Below are 21,736 nucleotides of genomic sequence, written 5' to 3' on the forward strand. Positions count from 1 at the left end.
TTTTTTTTATATTAAAATGTGAGTCAGAAAAAGTTATAACTACCATTGACCCATTGTGTATACAAGGCGTTATGAAGTAGGATGAAACACATGCTGAAACGATAAATAAAAATAGTGTACTCTAACTGTCAGATACCTTAGTGTTTATTTTAATTTTAGAAGATGCTGTATTTGTGATGATCTTTGAATTCTTCCACAATCTGTTTGTTTTATTGCTGTATTTGGATATCAAAGCCTATTTTATTTCTATTCTATTTTGTCTTCTCTATTTGTTCTGCTACAATTTCAGTCCAATTGGAAATTTGAGGTAAATGCAATATTGTGCTTGGTTAGAGAATAAAATTTGGATTAGGAAAAACCCTTTCAGTTACATTCAAGAGCTCTGCTTTCTCCATCTCTGTTGTGTTTTCTTTGTTTCTTTCGCCTTCTTTTAAGTATGATAATATTTTGGAAAGTCCCACAACTTGACCAGTTGGCCCATTTTAGCACCACACACCTGATCCATTATTTTGAGTTTTTAATTTCCTTAAAGTATGGTTCTTGCATGAATGTTTGTGGAGTGGAAACTGTCCTGATTCTTACACTGTACACCAGACTTAAAACTGGTAGTTCTGTCACTAGATTTCAGTGAATTTTGAATACAGTATTTTAAGGCCACATCCTCAGAGCTTGTCTTTTCGTAGAGCCCTCAGACAGCCTGAAATTATACACTGGCAGAGTTATGCTTACATTGCTTTGGGCGGAAGTTATAGGTTAGAGAAAGATGGTAGTTCATTCATTTACTGTATCAGTATTCATTTGCTTTCCGTATGTTTACAAACTTCCTGCCATTAACATTGAGAAAAAAGTTACCAGATACATTTGGCTATTTGCCCTTATGTTTCATTCTCTTATTGACAAACGTCTACATTTATATGTAAAATACAATCACAGAACCCAAAAACATTTTGATTGAAATGCAGCTGTAGATGATCAGTAATACGTTTTAATGGTTTACTACTAAGTGGGTTCGAAAGTGACAGGACAATTTTTGGAAAATTGTTATTTCTGCCGTTTTGTGTGCCACATCACACAAAGTGCCCTGAGGGCCCAACAAGTGCCCTTTTTTTATTTAATTTATTTATTTATTTGCATTTAAACAGAAACTATAAAAGGAGCATATATCAAAGATCCAGCACTTTGACAGATGTATCATTAACTCATGGAAGATAAAACCCACAGGGGAGCTTGGACAGTTATTTAATTAGGTATTCAATTAATCCGTGTTTAACTAAGAAAGTGCAATTTGTGCATATCAAACATATGAAAAAAGAGAAAGAAAAAGAAAATCCGATTTCATAATCATAGAGGGTCCTTATAAACTATTTAACATACATTTTGATTAGCACAACAAATAACAAGATAAAAAAAACTTGTTTTTAAAACTACGTTATCAATGGGTGCAATTCATTATAATGTAACCATTGACCGACCGACCGCCATATCCGAATCCCCATTCCTGAGCCTTTCTTCCCTTACACTCATACAGCTTCATTTACAGGTGTAGATGGCCAGAAATCTAGATCTCCACTCGTGAAAGTTAGGGGATTCTGGGTTGAGCCAACCTGTAGCAATGCACATTTGTGCTCCTGCCATGGCGATGAAAAAGAAATAGCCCTCTTTTTTTGCCAACTCATTACACACTGAGTCCTCTACTACCCCTAATACCACCAATGTAGAATTCATTGTTTGACCTCCAATGATATATTCTAAAAAGTTACCAATTTCATAAAAAAAAGAGGGCCTAATTTCGAACAAAGAAAAACGTGGAAAAGTTCAGCACCCGAGTCCCCAAACCAAGGACAGTGATATTCATCTCTCCTACCCCATTTAAACAGTTTTTCTGGTGTAAAATACAAATCGAACGCGGTTTTAAAATGTTGACTCTTCAGGCCAGCTGTTAATAATACCTTGCCCCCGATATCTAATGATTTTTGCAATATCAAGTCCTTCAACCCCCTGCCTTACTTCCCATTTTACATTCTGAGACTCTAAACCATCCAATAAATTTTGGATCAATAAATCATAGATAGCACCGATCTTAACTCTCTTACCAATTGCCTTGTGATAATTGGTGTCTGAATCATTGGCCTAGAGGTGTTCCCCAGCCTATTCATAAAATCACGCATCTGAAGATATTTAAAAAAACTGTTGAGTAATAATCCTGAATTCCTTCTGAAGTGTTTGCGCTCCCAGTGCATTTTGAAAATTATTTTTTATTGAATAAGAAAAACAAAAACATTCCAACGTGCATTCGTACATTTACCACCATCGATTTTATCATTATGTTACATACCGTCAATTTTACATTGTGACCGCTAATCTCACAGTGACATACATTCCTGTGTAGAGGAATCAGTAAATGGTGCACATAACATTCTTCTGTCTTTGTTCCATTCCCCCCAAATCTTGGTCCACTTTCCGGTGCATCCTCTCCATTTATAGATCACCCTTTCCAGCTGCATACACCAGTCCATATCGACCTCCCAGTCCCGGTGCCTTGTCTCCTTTCCAAGCCCTGGCTATATTACGTTTCGCTACTACATTCCCAAGGGAGACCCAGATCCTTTCTTTAGCCGTCAAGTCAGTTGCATCCCATATATTGAGAAGACAGAGTCGGGCCGACTTACATGCCCTTCCCGCAAACATCCCACATTTTTTAGGTTATTTTGTTACAGTACCACTGTATAATTGGGCATTCCCACCACTGATGTAAATATGTGACAACCTGGCCACAACCTCTGGGACATAGTGAGGAGCTTACAATACCCATCTTAGCCAGCGCATCACTAGTGTAGTTAATTCTATGTAGGCGATTGAGCTGGTTTAATTTAAATCTGGATCAGATTGCAACTTCTCGAGGGGAGGCCAGTGCTTCCTGACACCATTCATCATCTAAGTCTCCCACATCTGCAACCCACTTAGATCGTATCTTCACCAAGGCGCCTGGTGTGTTATTTAACATTTTCTTATATGTCAAGGAGATTACTTTTTCTTTCCGATAATCATTGAGGAGTCTGTCCTCCAATGGCGAGGCCGCTTGGAGATCCGTACCCTTGGGCACAGCTTTATATAGCGCATTCCAGACCTGGAGGTATCGGAAAGTTTCACTTGGGTTTAAATCATAGTCTCGTTGGAGGTCACTGAATGGGACCACAGCGCCTCTTGCCCATATATCACCTACCTTTGAAAACCCAATGAGGTCCCATTTATGAAATCCAGGACTGTGTGCCAGGTGCCCCAATCAGTCGAACTTGAAAAAAGGGGTGGCCAGGGTAATCTTGTTTTTACAACCAAAGGCGGAGGTCAAGCATGCCATATTTTAACCGTGGTTGCGGTTGGAGTATATATCGGGGCATTTTTCCGTCCTCCATATAGTGCCCGTTTCCCAGTGCATTTTGGTATTACAGAAAGGGCTGTAGATGCTTCTCTAATGCAGATAGTGTTTGCATGATAATAGCGGAGTCCTTCATTTGAATGGATAGAGGGTGTGCTTCATGCAAATGAAGGAACACTTTGCCTCTGTACTGGCACCAAATTACAGATGTGGGCACAGAGGCAGAGAGGCCGTCTGGAGGCACACAAAGTCCCGCGAGGGCGCACCTTGAAAATGGGAAAAAGAATCCAATGGACCCATAGACAACCTCCTGCAGGTTATTGTAGTCACTGACTGCATTAGATTGCATAAGGGTCTCTGCCCCCTTTGAAGTACAGGCCAGATGCAGCCTATGCAGTGAAAGGCAGACTGACTTCTTCAAACAGCCAGTCCACCTTTAACTAATGTGCTGACCACAGGGTAGGCGAGAGTTCACTACTGCCATGGTGGCAGCTCATTGACTCTAATAGTCACATTGACCCATTCTGTGCCAGCCGAACCCAGTTAGGAGTCCGCCGTGGCACAGACCTGGGCAGTGCACCCTTTATGTAACACAGCCCATGGCAAAATGTGCAAGATTATATCCAGGCATTGTATGTCCCTCATACAGTAGACTTTTTTCTAATACCACCCTGTTAAGACCCTTTTTAGTTGCTTTTGTACAGTGGCTGCTCTGACAGATAGTGTAGCATTGCAGGTGAGCTGTGTCTAGACTCTTGCCAAACATGTATAATTTATTCCAAATCACTTGGTCGTTGGCATATAAATGACTGTCTTCTCTCTGTCACTCTTTATCAGCCTAAATGTGCGATCGGCAGCTGCCACATGTCTGAGAAATATCTTATCTACCAAAAGTGGCTCCCAGTTTTGGGACGTGTACAAAAACAAGGCGGATCCCATGCTTGTGTATTTACAGCCTTTCCGATTTGTCAAGAAAAAGGTAGGTGCTTTGCTTGATTTTTCTTCTGTTGAACTTTGGAAAGAACACATTTAATATGGAAATTCTGATCCGTGGTTGTACCTTACATTGCCATTAATAGTTCAATGTGAGCCTTGCCACTTGGGGTCCTTGAGTCTCAGGCAGGGTGGAGAGGTGGCATGGTAAGGATTCATGCCTATGACAAAAAGGCAACCACATCAGGTAAGCTCACTTGTGAACAGTTGCCTACAGGCAGAGTTGTAGCTCCACTCTTGCAATAAATCTCAGGGAAATTTGAACAGTAGATTGAAGAAGAACAAATCCAACCCGCCACAGGCCTTCAAATTTATCACCTTAAGGTGGTATTACAATCTTCACATGTTGATTTGACCAGTTTTCTGTATATGTGAGACTGTATTCTTTAAAATATGCTATATGGCAATGGCAAATTAAAGCCTTGCAATATCATCTTAAAATGTCAACTAAGCCTTGAAATCAGAGTGCTTTTGATGTATGTCTTCTTCCATATTCTCTTCTGTTTAAAGGCGCACTGTTCTTAGGGGCCGATTCCAATCCTGGAAAAAGGCTGTACAAATCGTTGTATGGAGCGTTTTTCCCGTACAACTCGTACCCGGTAAACTTTTCTTACAACCTAGGAAGTACGATTCGTACAGAAAGCCTCTTTCCATACAAATCGTACAAAAGACCATACAGCTAAAATAAACCAACGATTCTGATCCGGAACAGCTTGCACGCGACATCTGTATGTATTTAAGCAGCGGTTTCCAGCCCAGCAAGTACGATTCGTCCCTTCCCCAACATCGCGTACCCCAACATCGCGAACCCCAACATCGCATATGTACTGTGCGTACCCCCAACATCGCGTACCCCAACATCGCATACCCACACACCGTACATACGCGATGTTGGGGTACGTGCTGTTGGGGTACGCGATCTTGGGGTACGCGATCTTGGGGGTACGCACCGTACATATGCGATGTTGGGGTACGCACCGTAACATACACAACGCACAGGGGTGTATACCTGTACGACTCGTACCCCTGTACGACTCGCACCCTGGGAACAACTTTTCCCGGGATACGAGTCGTACAAAGTTCGCTTCGTAGCGGGTAATGGCATTCCCTGTGTACGGGACGTTTTCCGTACAAATCATAAATCGGAAAGCCTGTCCGGATCGTACTAGTACGGTTGGACCGGTGCCATGATATCAATGTAGCATTTATAAAACTCAGCGGGAATGCCATCGAGTCCCGGCGCCATCCCACTCTTTAGCTGCATTATCGCCTCCCTGAGTTCATCAATCTCGAAAGGAAGGCTAAGAAATTCCTGTTGTGTATCGCCCAGCCACCCCAGTGCCACATCCCCTAGAAATCCATCCAGATCTAGGGCCCCCCGCGTTTCGTGGTGTACAATTCCGTATAATGTGAGGTAAATGCGTCTAGTATGTCCGGAGCGTCCCTCCGTGGCAACTCCCCAGGTCTCTCAATCCCCAAAATATGCGTTGAGAAGCGGGGCCGCCTAGTGATTTCAGCCAGTGCCTTTCCCGGGCGCTCTCCTTCCCCATACCTACGGGCCACCCAATGTCGTCCTCTGTACTTCACCTCCCGCGCCGCAGTAACCTCGTATTCAGACAGCGTCTCCCAAAACTCTTTCTGCACCTGGCCTGTCTCTCCCTTCCCCATACGTGCCTCCAATGTCTTCAACTTTGACTCCAGTTTTTTAAGCGTACCCCTGATATCCCTCAGGACGCCAAAACTTTTAGAGATACAGAACCCTCTAATCGTGACCTTAAAGGCCTCCCACGCTGTCCACCGACCCCTTGTTTCTCTTGAAAAATTCCTTTATCTCTTCTCCTAGTTCATTCTGAAACACTGCGTCCGACAGGGCCGCAGGTTGTAACCACCACCTGGGTCTGGGCGCGTCATATCCCAGAGGTGTGAGTGTGAGCCTCACTGGGCAGTGATCTGAAAACGTGCGTGCAGGATGCTCAGCGCTGCGTAGAGCCGACACTAGACCCCTAGACAGCAAACAGTAGTCTATGCAAGCCCATATCCCAGCATACGCTGTAAAGTGTGTACCCTCCCTGACCTGTGGATGCAGGTATCTCCAGCTATCGATCAGGTTACCCTCATCCATAATCCCCTGTAGCGCCGCCTGGGAGTTATTGTAGTGATGCGCTGCAGCGTTTGATCTATCTAGAACCGGGTTGAAAGCCACGTTAAAATCTCCCCAGATTATATGTGTGGACCCTACATTCACAATTTTCCCCCATACCGTGGTAAGAAATTCCGGGGCATCAACGTTCGGGCCATAACTCGTTGCTATCGTGATCGATTCCCTGCCCAAATGTCCCCACGCTATGGCATACCTCCCCTGTGGGTCTGCAATCGCCCCTGCTAATACAAAGGGTGTCTGTTTTTTTACTATGATCGCCGTGCCACGAGCATAAGATGAATAAGAGGAGAATATTCTACTGCGAGCCCATTTGCTAGCAAATGTATTTGATGAGTGTGGGTTAATGTGTGTTTTTTGAAGCAGAGCTATACTAACTTGTTGGCGATCCAGATAAGCTAATATGTGCCTGCGCTTTCGTGAGTCCCCCAGACCCCGCACATTCCATGATACTACATTCAATTCTGTCCTATCCACCATGTCCCTCGTATCGCCTGACAGTGTAGTGACCCCCCGTGTTGCATTTCCAAACATTCTAAAACCGTGTGTAAACAGCGAGTTGTGGTGCCAATGATAATGCTGCACATTGTAGCCAATCAACCGTGTGCTGGTCGCAACCCCTCCCTCCCCCTCCCACTGAAGCATCCCAATCATGCCAGTTTCGTGAAACCCTCTCCCCACCCCGCTTCCGCCCAAACAGAACTTCCCTGTGAACATCTCTAGCCAATGACCAGAATTAACCATCGATGGGGATCTCCCGTAAGGGGAAGTTTTACTAGGTGACCCATGGGTACCTCCTGTCGTTCAGGGCGCCGATGCAAACGAGCATGCCCCTAAACAAACACCGAGGTTGTCTGGCTGCTTCTGAAGTTCGTGTCCCAGTAGCCCTTAGTGCCACCTCCATCAGCATGTAGTTCCGGTGCATCCAGGCAGCCACCTCAACGCAAGTGTTCGTTATGCCATTCATGGTTCTCAATTCGCAGCATCCGTCGGCATTCCCACAGCTGAATGATCAACCTTCCACACTCCACAGTTGTTATCAGGATGTATCATCCGGCGAAGTGCCAGCTGCCCTTCGTCTCTGAAGTTACTTCAGGAAATCCTCAGCCTGCTGGGGCTTTGTATAAAACATTTGTTTGCCCTGGTGAGTGATGCGGAGCCGCGCTGGGTAGAGAAGAGCATAATCGATTTGTGCCTGCTGCAGTTTTTGCTTAACCGTAAGGAATTTGCGCCATTCTTCCTGCACTTGTGGGGTAAAATCCGGATATATGGTGAATGGCACCCCCTCAAAATGTAGCTGTTTCTTGTCTCTCGCCACCTCCAGGGCCGCATCCCTATCTCTATAATTCAACAGGTGCGCTATGATGGGCCTTGGCGCACTTCCGTGAGGCGGCCTCGATCCTATGGATCTGTGTGCCCGTTCGACGATGAGATAAGAAGAGAGGGCTTCCGGCCCCACCACGGCCTTCAGCAACTTTTCAATATAGTCCTCCATCCTGCCCGTATTGGTGCTCTCTGGTATCTCCAGTACAAGAATGTTGTTCCTCCTACTCTTAGCTTCAATATCCTCATTCTTGGCAGCGATGATTTTAAGCAACTTCCCCATTTGCGTCACTGTGCTTTGGCTGTGGGCATTATTATCTTCAGCCTCCGAAATGCGCGTTTCGACGTCCTTTATACGCATCTTGTGTCCTTCAATCTTATGGGCTATCGCGTCCATGCGTGTGCTCAGTGTGTCCACCTTTTCCGCGATACTAGCGAAGCCCTGTCTCATTTCCTGCAGGATTACTGTCATGTCTGCGCCCTGTGCGGTCTGTGGGCTTTGCGACATGCCGTCTGCGCCTTAGTCATCCATCGCCGTCGGCTGGCGAGTCCCCTTCTTCGCCTCGAAGGTGAGCCGTGACTGCTTCGCATCTGTTTTCCCCACCGTAGTAATTGACTTCACAGACTACGCTGCAGTTGCCCCTCAGGGATGTTGTAATCGATGAGTGGTGGTCTCTGCAGGCCGTCGCGCCTCCTACGCTGTACTCCGCTGTCAGCACCGGTATGTTGCACCACCAGTCAGCTCTGCGCAACTAGCGCTCCACGACTCTACCCAGTGCAACCAAAATGACACCTGGGGACATGCGCTCCCCACAGACCATCCCACACTGGCTATGCGCAATGTCTACCTCCAGCTGCCAAGTCCCCACCACTCTCCAATATGTCGCCAGTCACCTGTCTCTCCTTCCCTTCTGCCTCACATTGTGTGCGGGGGACAACTCTTTGGTGCCAAGCGACAGCCGCTCTTAACTTTGCAGGTTTACCGCCACCTCCACAGCACCTACCGCGAGGCCTCACATGCTGCAACGCTCCAGTCACCCCGATCAATGCACAATGCTCCTCTACCGCTAACGGCCGATCCGCCATCCGCACGGCAAATAGGGTCAGCAATCCGCTTCCGTCTTGCTCCCAGTACCGGCTGCAGTACTTCAATGGCAGCCGGTGGTAAAGATTCACGCCCAGCGGACGCACAAGAGAATCAGCAGGCACTCACCGCGGTAACTAAGGTCGGCAATCTGCTCCCCTCTGGCTCCCAGTACCGGCTTCAGTAGTTCAGTGGCAGCCGGTGGTATAGGTCCGCGCCCAGCGGACCTGCGGGAGGATCAAAAGGCACTCACCGCACCGCTCCACGCCAGCCGCCATTTCCGCACCGTAGCCTAGACACCTCGTGGGAGCCGCGGTGCTTGCGTGCCCGCCGACACCGCGTTGGAGTTCCGCGCTTCACCAGAGGTCGTCGCGGCCTCGCCTTCCTTCGTCAGTTTCTGCCGCTACTCGCGTCTGCGGCTCCCACGGCTCAGGACACAGTTACCCCGGTGCTTGTACGTTTGGAGGCCGATCGTAGGTGGCCGGACCCCCGCCTCGGGACAGGATTATTGAAGGATGTCAGCGCCAGACTGCGGGAGCCTTACTCAGTGGCGGCCATTCCGCTCAGGCGCCACCTAGCGCCCCCCCCTGGCTACATGGTGCTTAATGGTGTTGTCCCTGTAGTTATGTAACATCACCAGAACGGTGTTATGAGCATCTTTTAAGGCTTTACTACCACTAGTTACGTTTGTTCTTTTGTCGCTTCTCTTCAGATGTGCTATCTGTAGCCTACTGTTATTTTTCTTTATTTTCTTCTCTTTGGCGGTATACTTTTTCAAGAAAAAATCTAGTGTTTGAGAAATTTTGTCTCAAACAAAGTATTTGGGCTTCAAGTATTGTGACATGTGCCGGGAATATATGTCAGTGGCTGATTCCCACTGCTGCTTGGCCTATCACAGAAGATATCACCCTGCAATTTAAATGCGCTTATGCACTCTACAATACTTCGTATCCCAAAGTCAGAAAATGAAGTGCTGAAAGTCCAGGGAGAAGTCCTGAGAAAAGTGTGATTTCTCTTCTGAACTGGTCCCTGTGCTGCAACCTTTACAACAAGTAGGTTTCCCTCCTGGATAGACTTTATAATATTGACTTGAGACTTTACAGAAAGCAATGTGGACATCATTTAACCAGATCCCCACGGCCCCACCTCCTAGTCACAAGTCCCTCAGTGGTTCGAAAAACCACTTTGGCATTTGTAACTTCAGCCTCAACCCTGATAGCTTCAGCCTCGACACCAGGGCATGGCCAGCCTTTTCTTTTGTCACCAGCCCCCAAATCTGATTGCTGGCAAATTGATTGTGGAACTTGCCATAGCAGCACTAGTGTGGGAGTGTTTCCCACATCCCAGAAGTCCGTTCCAGTATCAGTGGCCAACCTCATCAGCACTGCTGCTAAAAGGTTTGCAGACTTTATTGATAGAATCTGAGGTTCCTCAAATCCTAAAATCACCAGTACTAAAACATTTCATGCCCTTTGTAATTCATACAATCCCAGTCAAGGATGAGGACAATTAGTAAAGCTGTCAAAAACACTATAGTTGACAACTATCACCACAGTAACGTCAACAGTGCATCCATGTCATTGTCGGTGTCGATTGTGTTAGGAGTATTGTCGACGAAGACCCCGCCGACGAGGCCATACAACCGTTGACAGCACCGTCAACGAGAAAAACGTTGTTGATGCTGAAGAATTACAAAAAGCCTTTGCAGTATGTGACTGCATCCACAGATTTGAAGACAATGTCGTTGATAGTGCCAACAATATAAAAATCATTCATTCTGCCTGAACACACTTTTCCAAGTAAGGTGCCTTCTCTCCCTCCTAGTCAAAAACAGCGAGGCATATTCCACCACCCCTGACGCCCAGGATGACTCCTGTATCCAACATTGCAGCACCTCCTAGGAATGATCCCTCATCATCAGACGATGACGAAGAGGAGGGAAAAATTCCTGACAATACAGCCAGTAGACCCGCCTCCAGATGACATAGGGGGTTTCCACAAGCTAATGAAGAGGTCTGCAAAAACATTCCAGCTGCCAATGTTAGTCAGTCTGACTGCTTTCCTTAAGGAGCCTACAAATAAGTCGGTGCATGCCATCCCAATAAATTATATCTAGGAAGAGGGCACAAAATTATGAAGAATTATGAAGAACCCTGCAAAAGTTGCAGCTGTCCTTCCAAAGATAAATAAGAAGTACAAGGCTACAGAAGATTTACTTGCCCGTGTTATTGGATACCCAAAGCTGGACTCAGTCATCTCTCAAGCGGCTCAGCACTGTTCCAAAAATCCCCCCACGCCTATCTCATCTCCACCAGATACTCTGGCTATATTGGGCTGATATTCACAGATGTGGTCCGACATCAGTGCCCTCATAGACCTTGTGCCAGACAATAGAATATCGAAGGCAAAAAGAATTCTACAGGAAGGGGAAAGAACATACTCTGTGGTAATTGACTGCGCTATGAATAAAGCCTCGGTGTGCTTTCGGCAGCTAGCAGGGGCTGCTGTTTTAAGGCGACAAGGTGGGCCCAATGCAAGCTGCATTATATTGAAATCTATGAGAAGAATCTCGGTGTTCGAATGATCACTACATCAAACCAAATTTGGAATTATACTTACTTGGCTTCCCAAGCAAGTTTTGTGTATTAGCTGGACCTGAAAGAAATTCCATGATTGAAATAAGAATTTGGACTGACATTTTATTGAGTTAATTTACATTTAGATTAAATAAATGTTTTGAACTTCCTAAGCACTCCCTTTTTACGTATATTTTTTCTTTTCGGCCTGAGGTTCAGTCCGAAATCCCGGATATGTCCTATGTTGGCAAAGCCCTCTTTGGCAAATGTGGATGATTCTTTACAGGCCATGAAGGCGGATACTGACACAGTGAAATCATTGGGCACCACGCAGTTTTGGAAAGTGCACTTTTGGGGAGCACGAGGAAGAGTTTTCGCCTCATACAGAGGGGGTTAGCAATGCTTTCAGCTATACCAACCCTACCAACAGCAGTATAGACCACCCTACCAGCAGCAGCCCCATCGCCCATCACCTATGGTCGCCTATAACAAACAAGGGGCTAGGTGGAAACAGACCTGTTCAAATACTACCAGTTAAAAGTCCTCTGATTCTGCCCCTGTAGTAGCTTCCCTAAGGAAAGGCGGCTATCAGATATTCCCATACCTCGACGACTAGTTGATAAAAGCACCAACTACCAGTCAAGCATCAAAAGTCACGGACACCTTTGCTTTGTTCAGCTACTTAGGTCTTACTGTCAACCACTAAAAATCATCAACTCTTCCATCAAGATGGATATTATTACTGCGAGCGGCTTTAAATACCATCCAAGAAAAAGCGTTTCTAGGAAAGACAGCGAAGATTCCAAGAACTAGCACTCAAACTGCTGGGAAAAAAGTATGCATCAGTTCGTCTGTTCAAATCACTCCTAGGGATGTTGTCCTTGGCGATCAACTCTGTCCCTTTCTCCCAACTAAAAATTAAACCTCTACATGATGAACTGGACAGCAATGGATACAGACCGCAGGATAATTTGAGGATCTAGGCATGACTGGAGCGCTAATCTGGTTGTCGCAATCCAACTATCTTTCTGAAGGTCTCACATTCCTGCCTCAAATACCCAATTACGTAATAACCACACTGCCTCCTTAAAGGACATGGGCGGCCACCTTCAAAACCCGCAGAAACTGGGGAAAGTGGTCTCCGGTTCAAAGGTCCATGCATATCAATCGACTGGTGCTCAAAGCAATGTTTCTCAATCTGCATGTTTTCCTACCATGGATAAACAGGTTTGTCAGTATTAGCGCGCACAGACAATACCACCAGCATGAACTATGTGAACAAGCAAGGGGTCACAAGATTGCTAGCCCTTCCAGAGAAGCTCAGGACATCTGGAGCTGGCTCATGACACACAGGATAACACTTCGGACGGAACATGACATCTCTTAGTGAGATTCGCTAAGCAGAACACAGACCAGCTGCCACAAATGGGAACAGGGCCAGTCAGAGCAATCACAAGATCTTCTCCCTCTGGGACAAGCAGGTGCTATGTCTCTCTGCCACAAAAAAGAACCAGAAATGCCAGTTCTATCCAAGTTGGCATCCACATCCAGGGGCGTGGGGAAATGTGTTTTCGATCAGATGGTCAGAGATTTATGCTTACGCTTTCCCCCCGATTCCTCCTATTTCAAAGGTTCTCAACAAGATGAAGTCAGGGGGCTGTCGTATTATCCTTATGGCTCCAGATGGCTCAGATAGCACTGGTTTGTGGGGCTGCTCCTGTTGTCAAAAACCAACCACATTCATCCAGACCTGACTTCTCTCCATTTAAGCTCCTGACTCCTGAATTCCATGAGTTCGCAGATCTGATAATCCCCCAAGACTGCAGGGAAAGTAGGACGGATACCACTGCAAAAACATATATATTGAAATGGAAGTGTTTCTGTCTATGGTGCCAAAAATCGAATGTACAACCTATTCCAGCATTACCAGGGCAAATATTACCTTACCTTCTGTCGCTAGCACAATCTGAAAGAAACACGTTAGTTAGATTCCTCACCTTAGAATATCCCCAGCCGTCAGGCTGGATCCGGGAAGATTTTTCGTCAGCAATATCATTGCGCGTCGATAGGCGTCGTCTGCGGTTCCGAATCCGTCGTCGGCGTCGTGCGCTGGGATGACGTCGTCAGAGTACTTAGACGCCGCCCTCGCGTGCTGACGTCAGTTCTTTTTTCCGCACCAGACAGCGCCGATCCGGGAAGAGCATACCCTTTTAGTCATTATTTGACTAAACTTTTTGGACTTTGTTAGTCTATTCTCGTCGACTCGACTCTGGTGCCTGTAGGATGCCTGGTTTTAAACCTTGTGACCCCTGTCACCGACTGATGTCGGTTACGGACCACCACTGCCGGTGCCTCTACTGCCTTGGGGCCGACCATGATGCCGAGTCGTGCCTCGACTGCCGGTCCTTGACTTCGAAGGCTAGGCGGGAGCGGTCCCGCAAGCTACTCGAGCTCCGGCAGTCATCACCACTCGTCTGGTTCCAAGTCTTCGGGTAAGTCGAAGCATAGTAAGAAGTCCAAGAGGTGACATCGCTCTTCGGGCTCCCCTCGCCGGTCGCGTGACTCGGCTGAGGGTTCGGGTGGTACCACCCACGCGGCTCTGTCGGAGCCGCAGGAGTCACGTCCGTCCCCATACCCGCCGGACCCTGGGACTGACGCGACTCCGGCGGAGATCAGTGCCTTCCTCTCGGCTATGAGAGGCCTGGCTCCGCCGTCGACGCCTGCCAGTGCGCCTTCGGGCCCCGCGGGCTCGACTGGGAGGCCTAGCGAGCCGGCGGCTCCGGCCCCGGCGCCGACTCCGGTCCCGACGCCGCAGGTCCCCGCGGGATCCAGGTCTGGATCCCAGTCAGCGCCGGTCGACCTCACGACCCCTCCGCCAGTGCCGACTCCGGTGCCACCTCCAGCGCCACCTTCGGACGACGCCGTTCCTCGGTTCAGTCCCGGTCCGGGCCCGGCATCGGAGCAGCGCCGTCCGGTGCAGCACCCGATGCCGATGGGTGGCAATTTCATCTATCGTCCGGCTCCGATCATTCCACCTGTCTACCAGGAATCGGATGACGGTGATGACTGGGAGGGGTCTGATGAACCTCTGGCCCGGCAGGGCCAGTTATCACAGGACTGGGCAGATGAGCTGGGGGATGCCAGTGGTCTTGACACCTCCCCTGACACTGGCTAAATCTCTCCTCCGACCGTGGCTTCGGAGGAAGGTGCTGCATTTTCTGTGGTGCTGCGCAAGGCGGCCGAAGCCCTTGGGCTGGAGCTACCTGCTGTGGCCGTGAGGACTAACCTCCTCACAGAAGTGCTCCAACTGTCAGCAAGCTCCTCGTGGCCCTGCTACAGTTTACTGAAGCACTAGTGGACGTTCTGAAGGGCACCTGGTCCAAGCCCTCCACAGTACCTCCTGTGGACCGGAACGTGGCCCGGTGCCACCACCCTACTCCGGGCGACCCCAGTTTTCTGTCCATGCACCCTACGCCCGAGAGCCTGGTTATCCAGGCCTCTACTTCCCAGACCTCCTTCCCGTCCGCTCCCCCGGATCGGGAATCCAAGAGACTAGAACAGTTTGGTAAGAAGCTGTTCTCCTCCCTTAGTTTGGGATTGCGGTCTATTAATACCGCTTGTCTCTTGGACCGTTACTCCCACTCCCTGTGGGATACGGTGGAGGACGTGCTGCCCCAGTGTCCGGAGGAGGACCGGACACGGCTCGCCCAGGCTCTTGCCGAGGGGCGGGATGCAGCGCGGCATGCAATCCGATGTGAACTGGACACTACAGACTCACTGGGTAGGGCAATGTCTACCACGGTGGCGCTTCGTCGCCACGCCTGGCTGTGGTCCACGAGTTTTTCTTGGGATGTCCAGAGCACCCTCATGAACATGCCCTTCGGTGGCAGTCGCCTTTTTGGCGACAAAGCGGATAGTGCGCTGGAGCGCTTTAAGGACTCCAGGGCTACGGCCAAGTCCTTGGGCCTCTCGGCCCCGCGCACGCAAACTTCCGCTTTTCGCCCCTTTCGTGGCCAAGGAAGGGGAGCCCCCTCACGTCTGCCTAGCCACAGGCCGCAGAACCAACCTCCATGCGGTCGAGGACGTGGATTCCGCTGAGGCGGTACAGAGGGACAACGTGCCGGTCCATCCACATCTACCCCGGTAGCATCCGTCTCAAAGCCCTCCCAGTCCATGCTTTCAGGCCCATTCCACGCCAGTGAGTGGCAGAGTTCACCATCACCTGCTCCACTGGTGCACCATCACGTCGGACAGGTGGGTGCTGCAAATCGTCCGAAGGGGCTACTCCCTCCCCTTCGAGGCGACCCCTCCAGCCATGCCACCACAGTACCACCACATGTCGGGGGATCACTTGATTCTTCTACAGGAGGAAGTTACGGCCCTCTTGGCCAAGGGGGTCATCGAGCGCGTTCCTGGTCCAGAAGTAGGTTGTGGTTGTTATTCCCACTACTTTCTGGTTCCCAAGAAGGGCAAAGGGGGCCTACGCCCTATCTTGGACCTCAGGAGCGTCAACGCCTTCCTCCGGAAGGAGAGGTTCAAGATGCTCACCTTAGCTCACGTTCTGGCTGCCCTCGACCCTGGAGACTGAATGGTAGCGTTGGACTTGCATGACGCTTATTTCCACATCCCCGTCCTGCCGGCCCACCGGCGTTACCTGCGGTTCACGGTGGGCCAGGAGCATTTTCAGTTTACCATGCTCCCCTTCGGCCTCACCAGTGCCCCTCGGGTGTTCACGGAGGTGATGGCGGTGGTCGCAGCTCATCTGCGCAGATTGGGGGTTCCAGTCTTCCCCTAGCTCGACGACTGGTTGTTGAAGGCGGGCTCGACCCAGGCAGTCGTCTCCCACCTCCAGACTACGGCCGACCTCCTGCATTTGCTGAAGTTCTCCATCAATGTGCCGAAGTCGCATCTGAGTCCTTCCCAGAAGCTCCTCTTCATCGAAGCGGTTCTGGACTCGGCGCTGTTCCGGGCCTATCCTCCGGAACAGCGGGTCCGGCATATTCAGGCTCTGATTCCCATCTTTCGGCCTCTGTCCCAGGTTTCGGTCAGGTTGGTGCTGCGGCTTTTGGGTCTGATGGCCTCCTGCATCCTGCTGGTACATCACGCCAGGTGGCGGATGCGGGCTCTGCAGTGGGATCTGAAGTTTCAGTGGGCCCAGCATCGGGGTAACCTGTCCGACCATGTCTTGATCTCGGAGGGCACTGCAAGACAGTTGCAGTGGTGGCTCACGGACCGCGATTTGGTCAGTGGCAGAGCCATCTCCCTACCCCAACCGGAGCATGTAGTGGTGACGGATGCGTCCCTCCTGGGTTGGGGGGGGCACATGGGAGAGGCAGAGATCAGAGGACTCTGGTCTCCGGCGGAGTCTCGGCACACTATCAACCTTTTGGAGCGGAGAGCAATCCGACTTGCACTGAAGGCATTCCTTCCCTCTGTCCGGGGAAGTGTAGTGCAGGTGTTCACTGACAACACCACCGCCATGTGGTATTGCAACAAACAGGGCGGGGTTGGGTCGTGGACCCTTTGTCAGGAGGCTCTGTGCCTCTGGACATGGCTGGAACATCAGGGCGTCACCCTGGTGATTCAACATTTGGCGGGCTCTCTGAACTCCAGAGCAGATGAACTCAGCCGCCGGTGCATGATGGATCACGAATGGCGTCTCAACTCGGACGTGGCACAAGGCCTCTTTCAGCAGTGGGGAGAGCCTTGGTTAGATCTATTCGCCACCGAAGAGAACACACAATGTCAGCAGTTCTGCGCGTTGGAGTTTCCAAGGCGGCACTCGCTCGGGGACGCCTTTCGTCGCGAGTGGAGTTGCGGTCTGTTGTACGCCTTTCCACCTATACCACTTCTGCCCAGAGTGCTGAAGAAGATCAGGCGCGACTGGGCCCAAGTCATCTTGGTGGCTCTGGATTGGGCACGAAGATGCTGGTATCCCGAGCTACTCAGTCTGTCGATCGATCTCCCGGTATGACTGCCTCTTCAGGAGGACCTTCTGTCGCAGCAGCAGGGGACGGTCCTCCACCCAAACCTCTCCAGTCTCCACCTCCATGCGTGGAGATTGAGCGGCGACAGTTGATGCCATTTGACTTGCCTCCTGAAGTCTGTGATGTTATTCTGGCAGCCAGGCGTCCCTCCACAAAATCGGTATACGCCTGCAGGTGGAACAAATTTGTGGCATGGTGCACAGCAAAGGCTGTGGATCCCCTTTCCGCCCCTCTTTCTGAGGTTCTCTTCTTCCTTCTTTCAATGGCCCAGCAGGGCTCTGCTCTGGGCACTCTTACAGGTTATCTTTCTGCTATGTCTGCTTTCCTACGGCTCCCTGATCAGCCTTCTCTTTTCAAATCCCCTGTTGTTTCTCGCTTCTTTAAGGGCATTACTCACTTGTTTCCTCCTGTTCCTTTTGTAATGCCTCAGTGGGATTTGCATCTTGTATTGACATATCTGATGTGCGCTCCCTTTGAGCCACTTCATAATTGTCCCCTTCGTCTGTTGACACTTAAGACTGCTTTCCTGGTGGCCATCACCTCTGCTAGACGGGTGAGTGAGCTCCAGGCTCTCTCTTCTAAGCCTCCTTTCCTTTCTGTCCATCCGGACAAAGATGTTCTCAGGACTCGTCCTTCCTTTCTTCCTAAGGTGGTGACTGCCTTTCACATCGGGCAGTCAGTTACCCTGCCCACCTTCTTTCCGCCTCCGCATCCCTCGAAAGAGGAAGAGAGGCTCCACCGTCTGGACCCAAAACGGGCGCTGTCCTTCTATTTGGATCGCACCAAGCAGTTCCGGGTGGACGACCAACTCTTTGTCGGTTACGTGGGCGCTAAGAAGGGACGAGCGGTGCACAAACGAACCATCTCTCGGTGGGTCATTTTGTGTATCAAGACCTGCTACTCCTTAGCTAAAAAGGAACTTCCTGTGGGGCTGAGGGCCCATTCTACTCGGGCCACAGCGGCGACCACTGCCCTAGGCCGGGGAGTCCCCTTGCAGGACATTTGTCAGGCAGCAACGTGGGCCTCGCTGCACACATTTGCCAAACATTATTGCCTGGACAGCCAAGTCCGGAGAGACGGCTTCTTTGCCCGTTCTGTTCTCCAGGACTTTCTGGTGTGATCATGGTTCGCAGACCCACCACCGGGGTTGGTATTGCTGGGGTATCTATTCTATGGTGAGGATTCTAACTAACGTGTTTCTTTCAGATGAACAAGTTACTTACCTTCGTAACAATATATCTGTAAGAAACATTAGTTAGTTAGATTCCTCACCGACCTCCCCGTTCTGCGAACCGATATCTAGGGTTGAGGTCATCCCTTTCAGGGCCCTAGAATTTTTTGGCACCAGTGTCGGTCTCTTGCATGGCTCTGCGTTCCTGGTGCGGAAAGCTATGTACAAGAACTGACGTCAGCGCGCGAGGGCGGCGTCTAAGTACTCCGTCGTCATCCCGGCGCACGACGCCGACGCCGGGAGCGGAGCCGCAGACGACACCTAGCGACACGCAAGGGTATTGCTGACGAAACATCTTTCCAGATCCAGCCTGACGCCTGGGGATATTCTAAGGTGAGGAATCTAACTAACTAATGTTTCTTGCAGATATATTGTTACCGAAGGTAAGTAACTTGTTCATCAGGCTTGGTACATGCGTCAGTTAAAGTACATCTTACTGCAATATCAAGATATAAATACTATTCCAATTCTTTGTCCTTGTGGTCGAACAGGATAATTAAACAATTCTGCATGGCAGTTGAACTTCGTATTCGCACAACTCATTAAGAGTCCATTTGAACCAATTTGTAAAGAGGTCATCTTATTGATCAAACTCCTCCAGTAAGTCCAATTTGCAGTCCAAAAGCCAGCACAAAAAAGCAAAGCAAAACTTGACCCCATCCCGCCACTCCATATCCAAGGTGTAGGCACAAAAGTATCACTATATCAGTCGGTCTCCTTCAGGTGCCCCGTTGCAGAGTTGATTTCCCAATTAATTGCACTGTGCCTGTGTTTCCTGGCCCATCGGCGACACTGTAGCAGATCAAGTCCTTCACAGTGGCCATTCTGCAGGTTTTCAATTCACTTCCGGCTCCCTCTGGTGTGCCTTCGGGCCTTAAGAAATACACAGCGGTCTCTTATCTGGTTCCTGCTAGCGGGTCCGTCCCCAGCACCATCTGACTTCTTAGAACCCATTCCAGGTCCAATAATATATCTACTTCGGCTCCAGGACCTGCACCTGGCTGTTCCTCGTCAGTGCCAGTACCACCAACAGAAAATGATCCACTGCTGATTCCGCTGTGTAACCCTGAACCAACTTCAGCTTGATATCGACAGATATCCTGCTAAGAAATTACTTAAAGTGCAACTGGAAGTCATACAGCCTGACTCTGTACCAGGGCCTCTACCAGGGCGGATGCAGCAATAGAGACTTCATTATCTTTTTGGCCCTGAACAAGGTACACCACCAGAGGGTAATGATGGTGGGGATGTAGATGGTAATATACCCACTCATGCCAATGGCACTTTTTACATAGACTTAAGAGGCCAGTGGGCTTGATACCTCTCCTGGTACAAGATTGGACTTACCTTATGGATCACCAATGGAAGAGAGTGCATCATTTGCAGTCATCGTCCCATGGGCAGCTGAGGTCCTTGAATTGCTACTGCATTCAGTTCAGTCCATTTTTTTTATTCACACCTTCTGCAGTCCCATAGATGTTACCTGCAGTTCAAGGTCGGTCAGGAGCACTTTCAGTTTGGACTACTTTCCTTCAGCTTCACCTTCTCATAGGTGTTAACGATACTAGTTTTTCCCTACCTCAGCAACTTCACTGATGTAGACTGCTTCCAGACAACAATGATCCTCTAGACATTGATGGGTTCACAATCAACTATCTGAAAATGCATCTTATTCTTTTGCAGAGCCTACCATTAATTGGAGAAATCCTGGGCACAGTGGCGTTCAGGGCTTTCCATCCGCCTCCACAAGTCCAGAACATTCAGGCTACAACCCCAATGTTTCAGCCTCTGCCTGGGTATTGGTGAGAGCAGTTGTGAGGCTGTCTGGCTTCCTAGATTCCTGCATCTTCCTCGTCGACCAGACTAGGTGGCACGTGCCAACTCTGCAATGGAACCTGAACTTTGAGTGAGACCACCAGAGATGAAATCTTTCGGATGCCTTCCAGATTTTGGAAGAAACGGATCACAACTTGCAGTGGTAGCTGCTCAAACATATTTGGTTCAGCAACATCCCCCTCTGCCTTCCCCACCCAGAGCTAATGGTGGTGGCAGCCATGTCACTACTTGGCTGGGGAGGTAATCGGGTAAGAGTGGAGATCAGAGGACTCTCCAAGGGAAGCCTTGCTCCATATCGGTGTGTTGGATTTCCCTTCCATTCATCTGCTGCTTTCGTCCATCGGGGGTAGACTGTTGTAGGTTCTCATGGAACACACTGCACCATGTGGTAGTTCAACAAGCAAGTGGAGTGTGGTCTAGCGTCCCATGTCAGAATCCCCTGACGTGGTTGGAGCGCCAGGGCACATTCCTTATCGTGAAACACTTGGCAAGGTCCCTGAATGCCAGAGCGGGTGAACTGAGCAGGTTGAGCCTGGAACATAACAGGTGACATCCACATTGCAATGTGGCACAAGGAGTCATCCAATAGTGGAGAGATCCCTGGTAAGATCTTTTCAATACCATTGAGATGCATAGTATCACAAATCTCCTGTCTCACCAACAGGAGAGGGCCGTCAACTAGAATCTGTGTAACCTACGCCTACACCTACATGGACATTGAGCATCAGCAATAGTCTGCTCTTGACTTGCTGCCTGAAATGGAGGATTCAATCCTTGCTGTCTGATACCCTACCAAGAAAATTAATTTGTTCTGGGGCAAATGTTTGGCCTAGTATGACGTTTGCAGGACTGACCTCTTACATGCAAAGCTGTCGGACATCGTTTTGTTTGTTTTATCTTTGATCCATCAAGGCATTGCAGTGCACACTATAAAATGTTATTTACATTCTGTGTTTACCTGATCAACTGTCCCTGTTTCAATCACCAGAGTGGGTCCATAACTTGGTCTTGATGTTTCTCTTGTGTATGCCCTTCAAATCAATGCGTAGCTGTTCGCTGTCTTTCCGAACCTGAAGGACCCTCTTGTTCATGGCGATGACATCAGCTTTTCACATGAGTGTCCTGAAGGCACTTTCAGTGCATCTGCCTTACACCACATTTTCCCTACACAA

At 49.2% G+C, this 21,736-nt stretch overlaps 1 protein-coding gene across 1 annotated transcript in view; it reads left to right on the plus strand.

Moving 5' to 3' along the window:
- ATM (ATM serine/threonine kinase) overlaps positions 1 to 21,736 on the plus strand; it is a 1,586,045-nt gene that overhangs the window by 858,488 nt on the left and 705,821 nt on the right. The window contains exon 35 of the mRNA XM_085621514.1: positions 4,214 to 4,355. Within this exon, the coding sequence (XP_085477640.1) occupies positions 4,214 to 4,355 (142 nt within the window). The remainder of the gene's footprint in view (positions 1 to 4,213; positions 4,356 to 21,736) is intronic.

The sequence above is a fragment of the Triturus cristatus genome, chromosome 8 (assembly GCF_964204655.1).
Source record: "Triturus cristatus chromosome 8, aTriCri1.1, whole genome shotgun sequence".
Taxonomy (NCBI): Eukaryota; Metazoa; Chordata; class Amphibia; order Caudata; family Salamandridae; genus Triturus; species Triturus cristatus.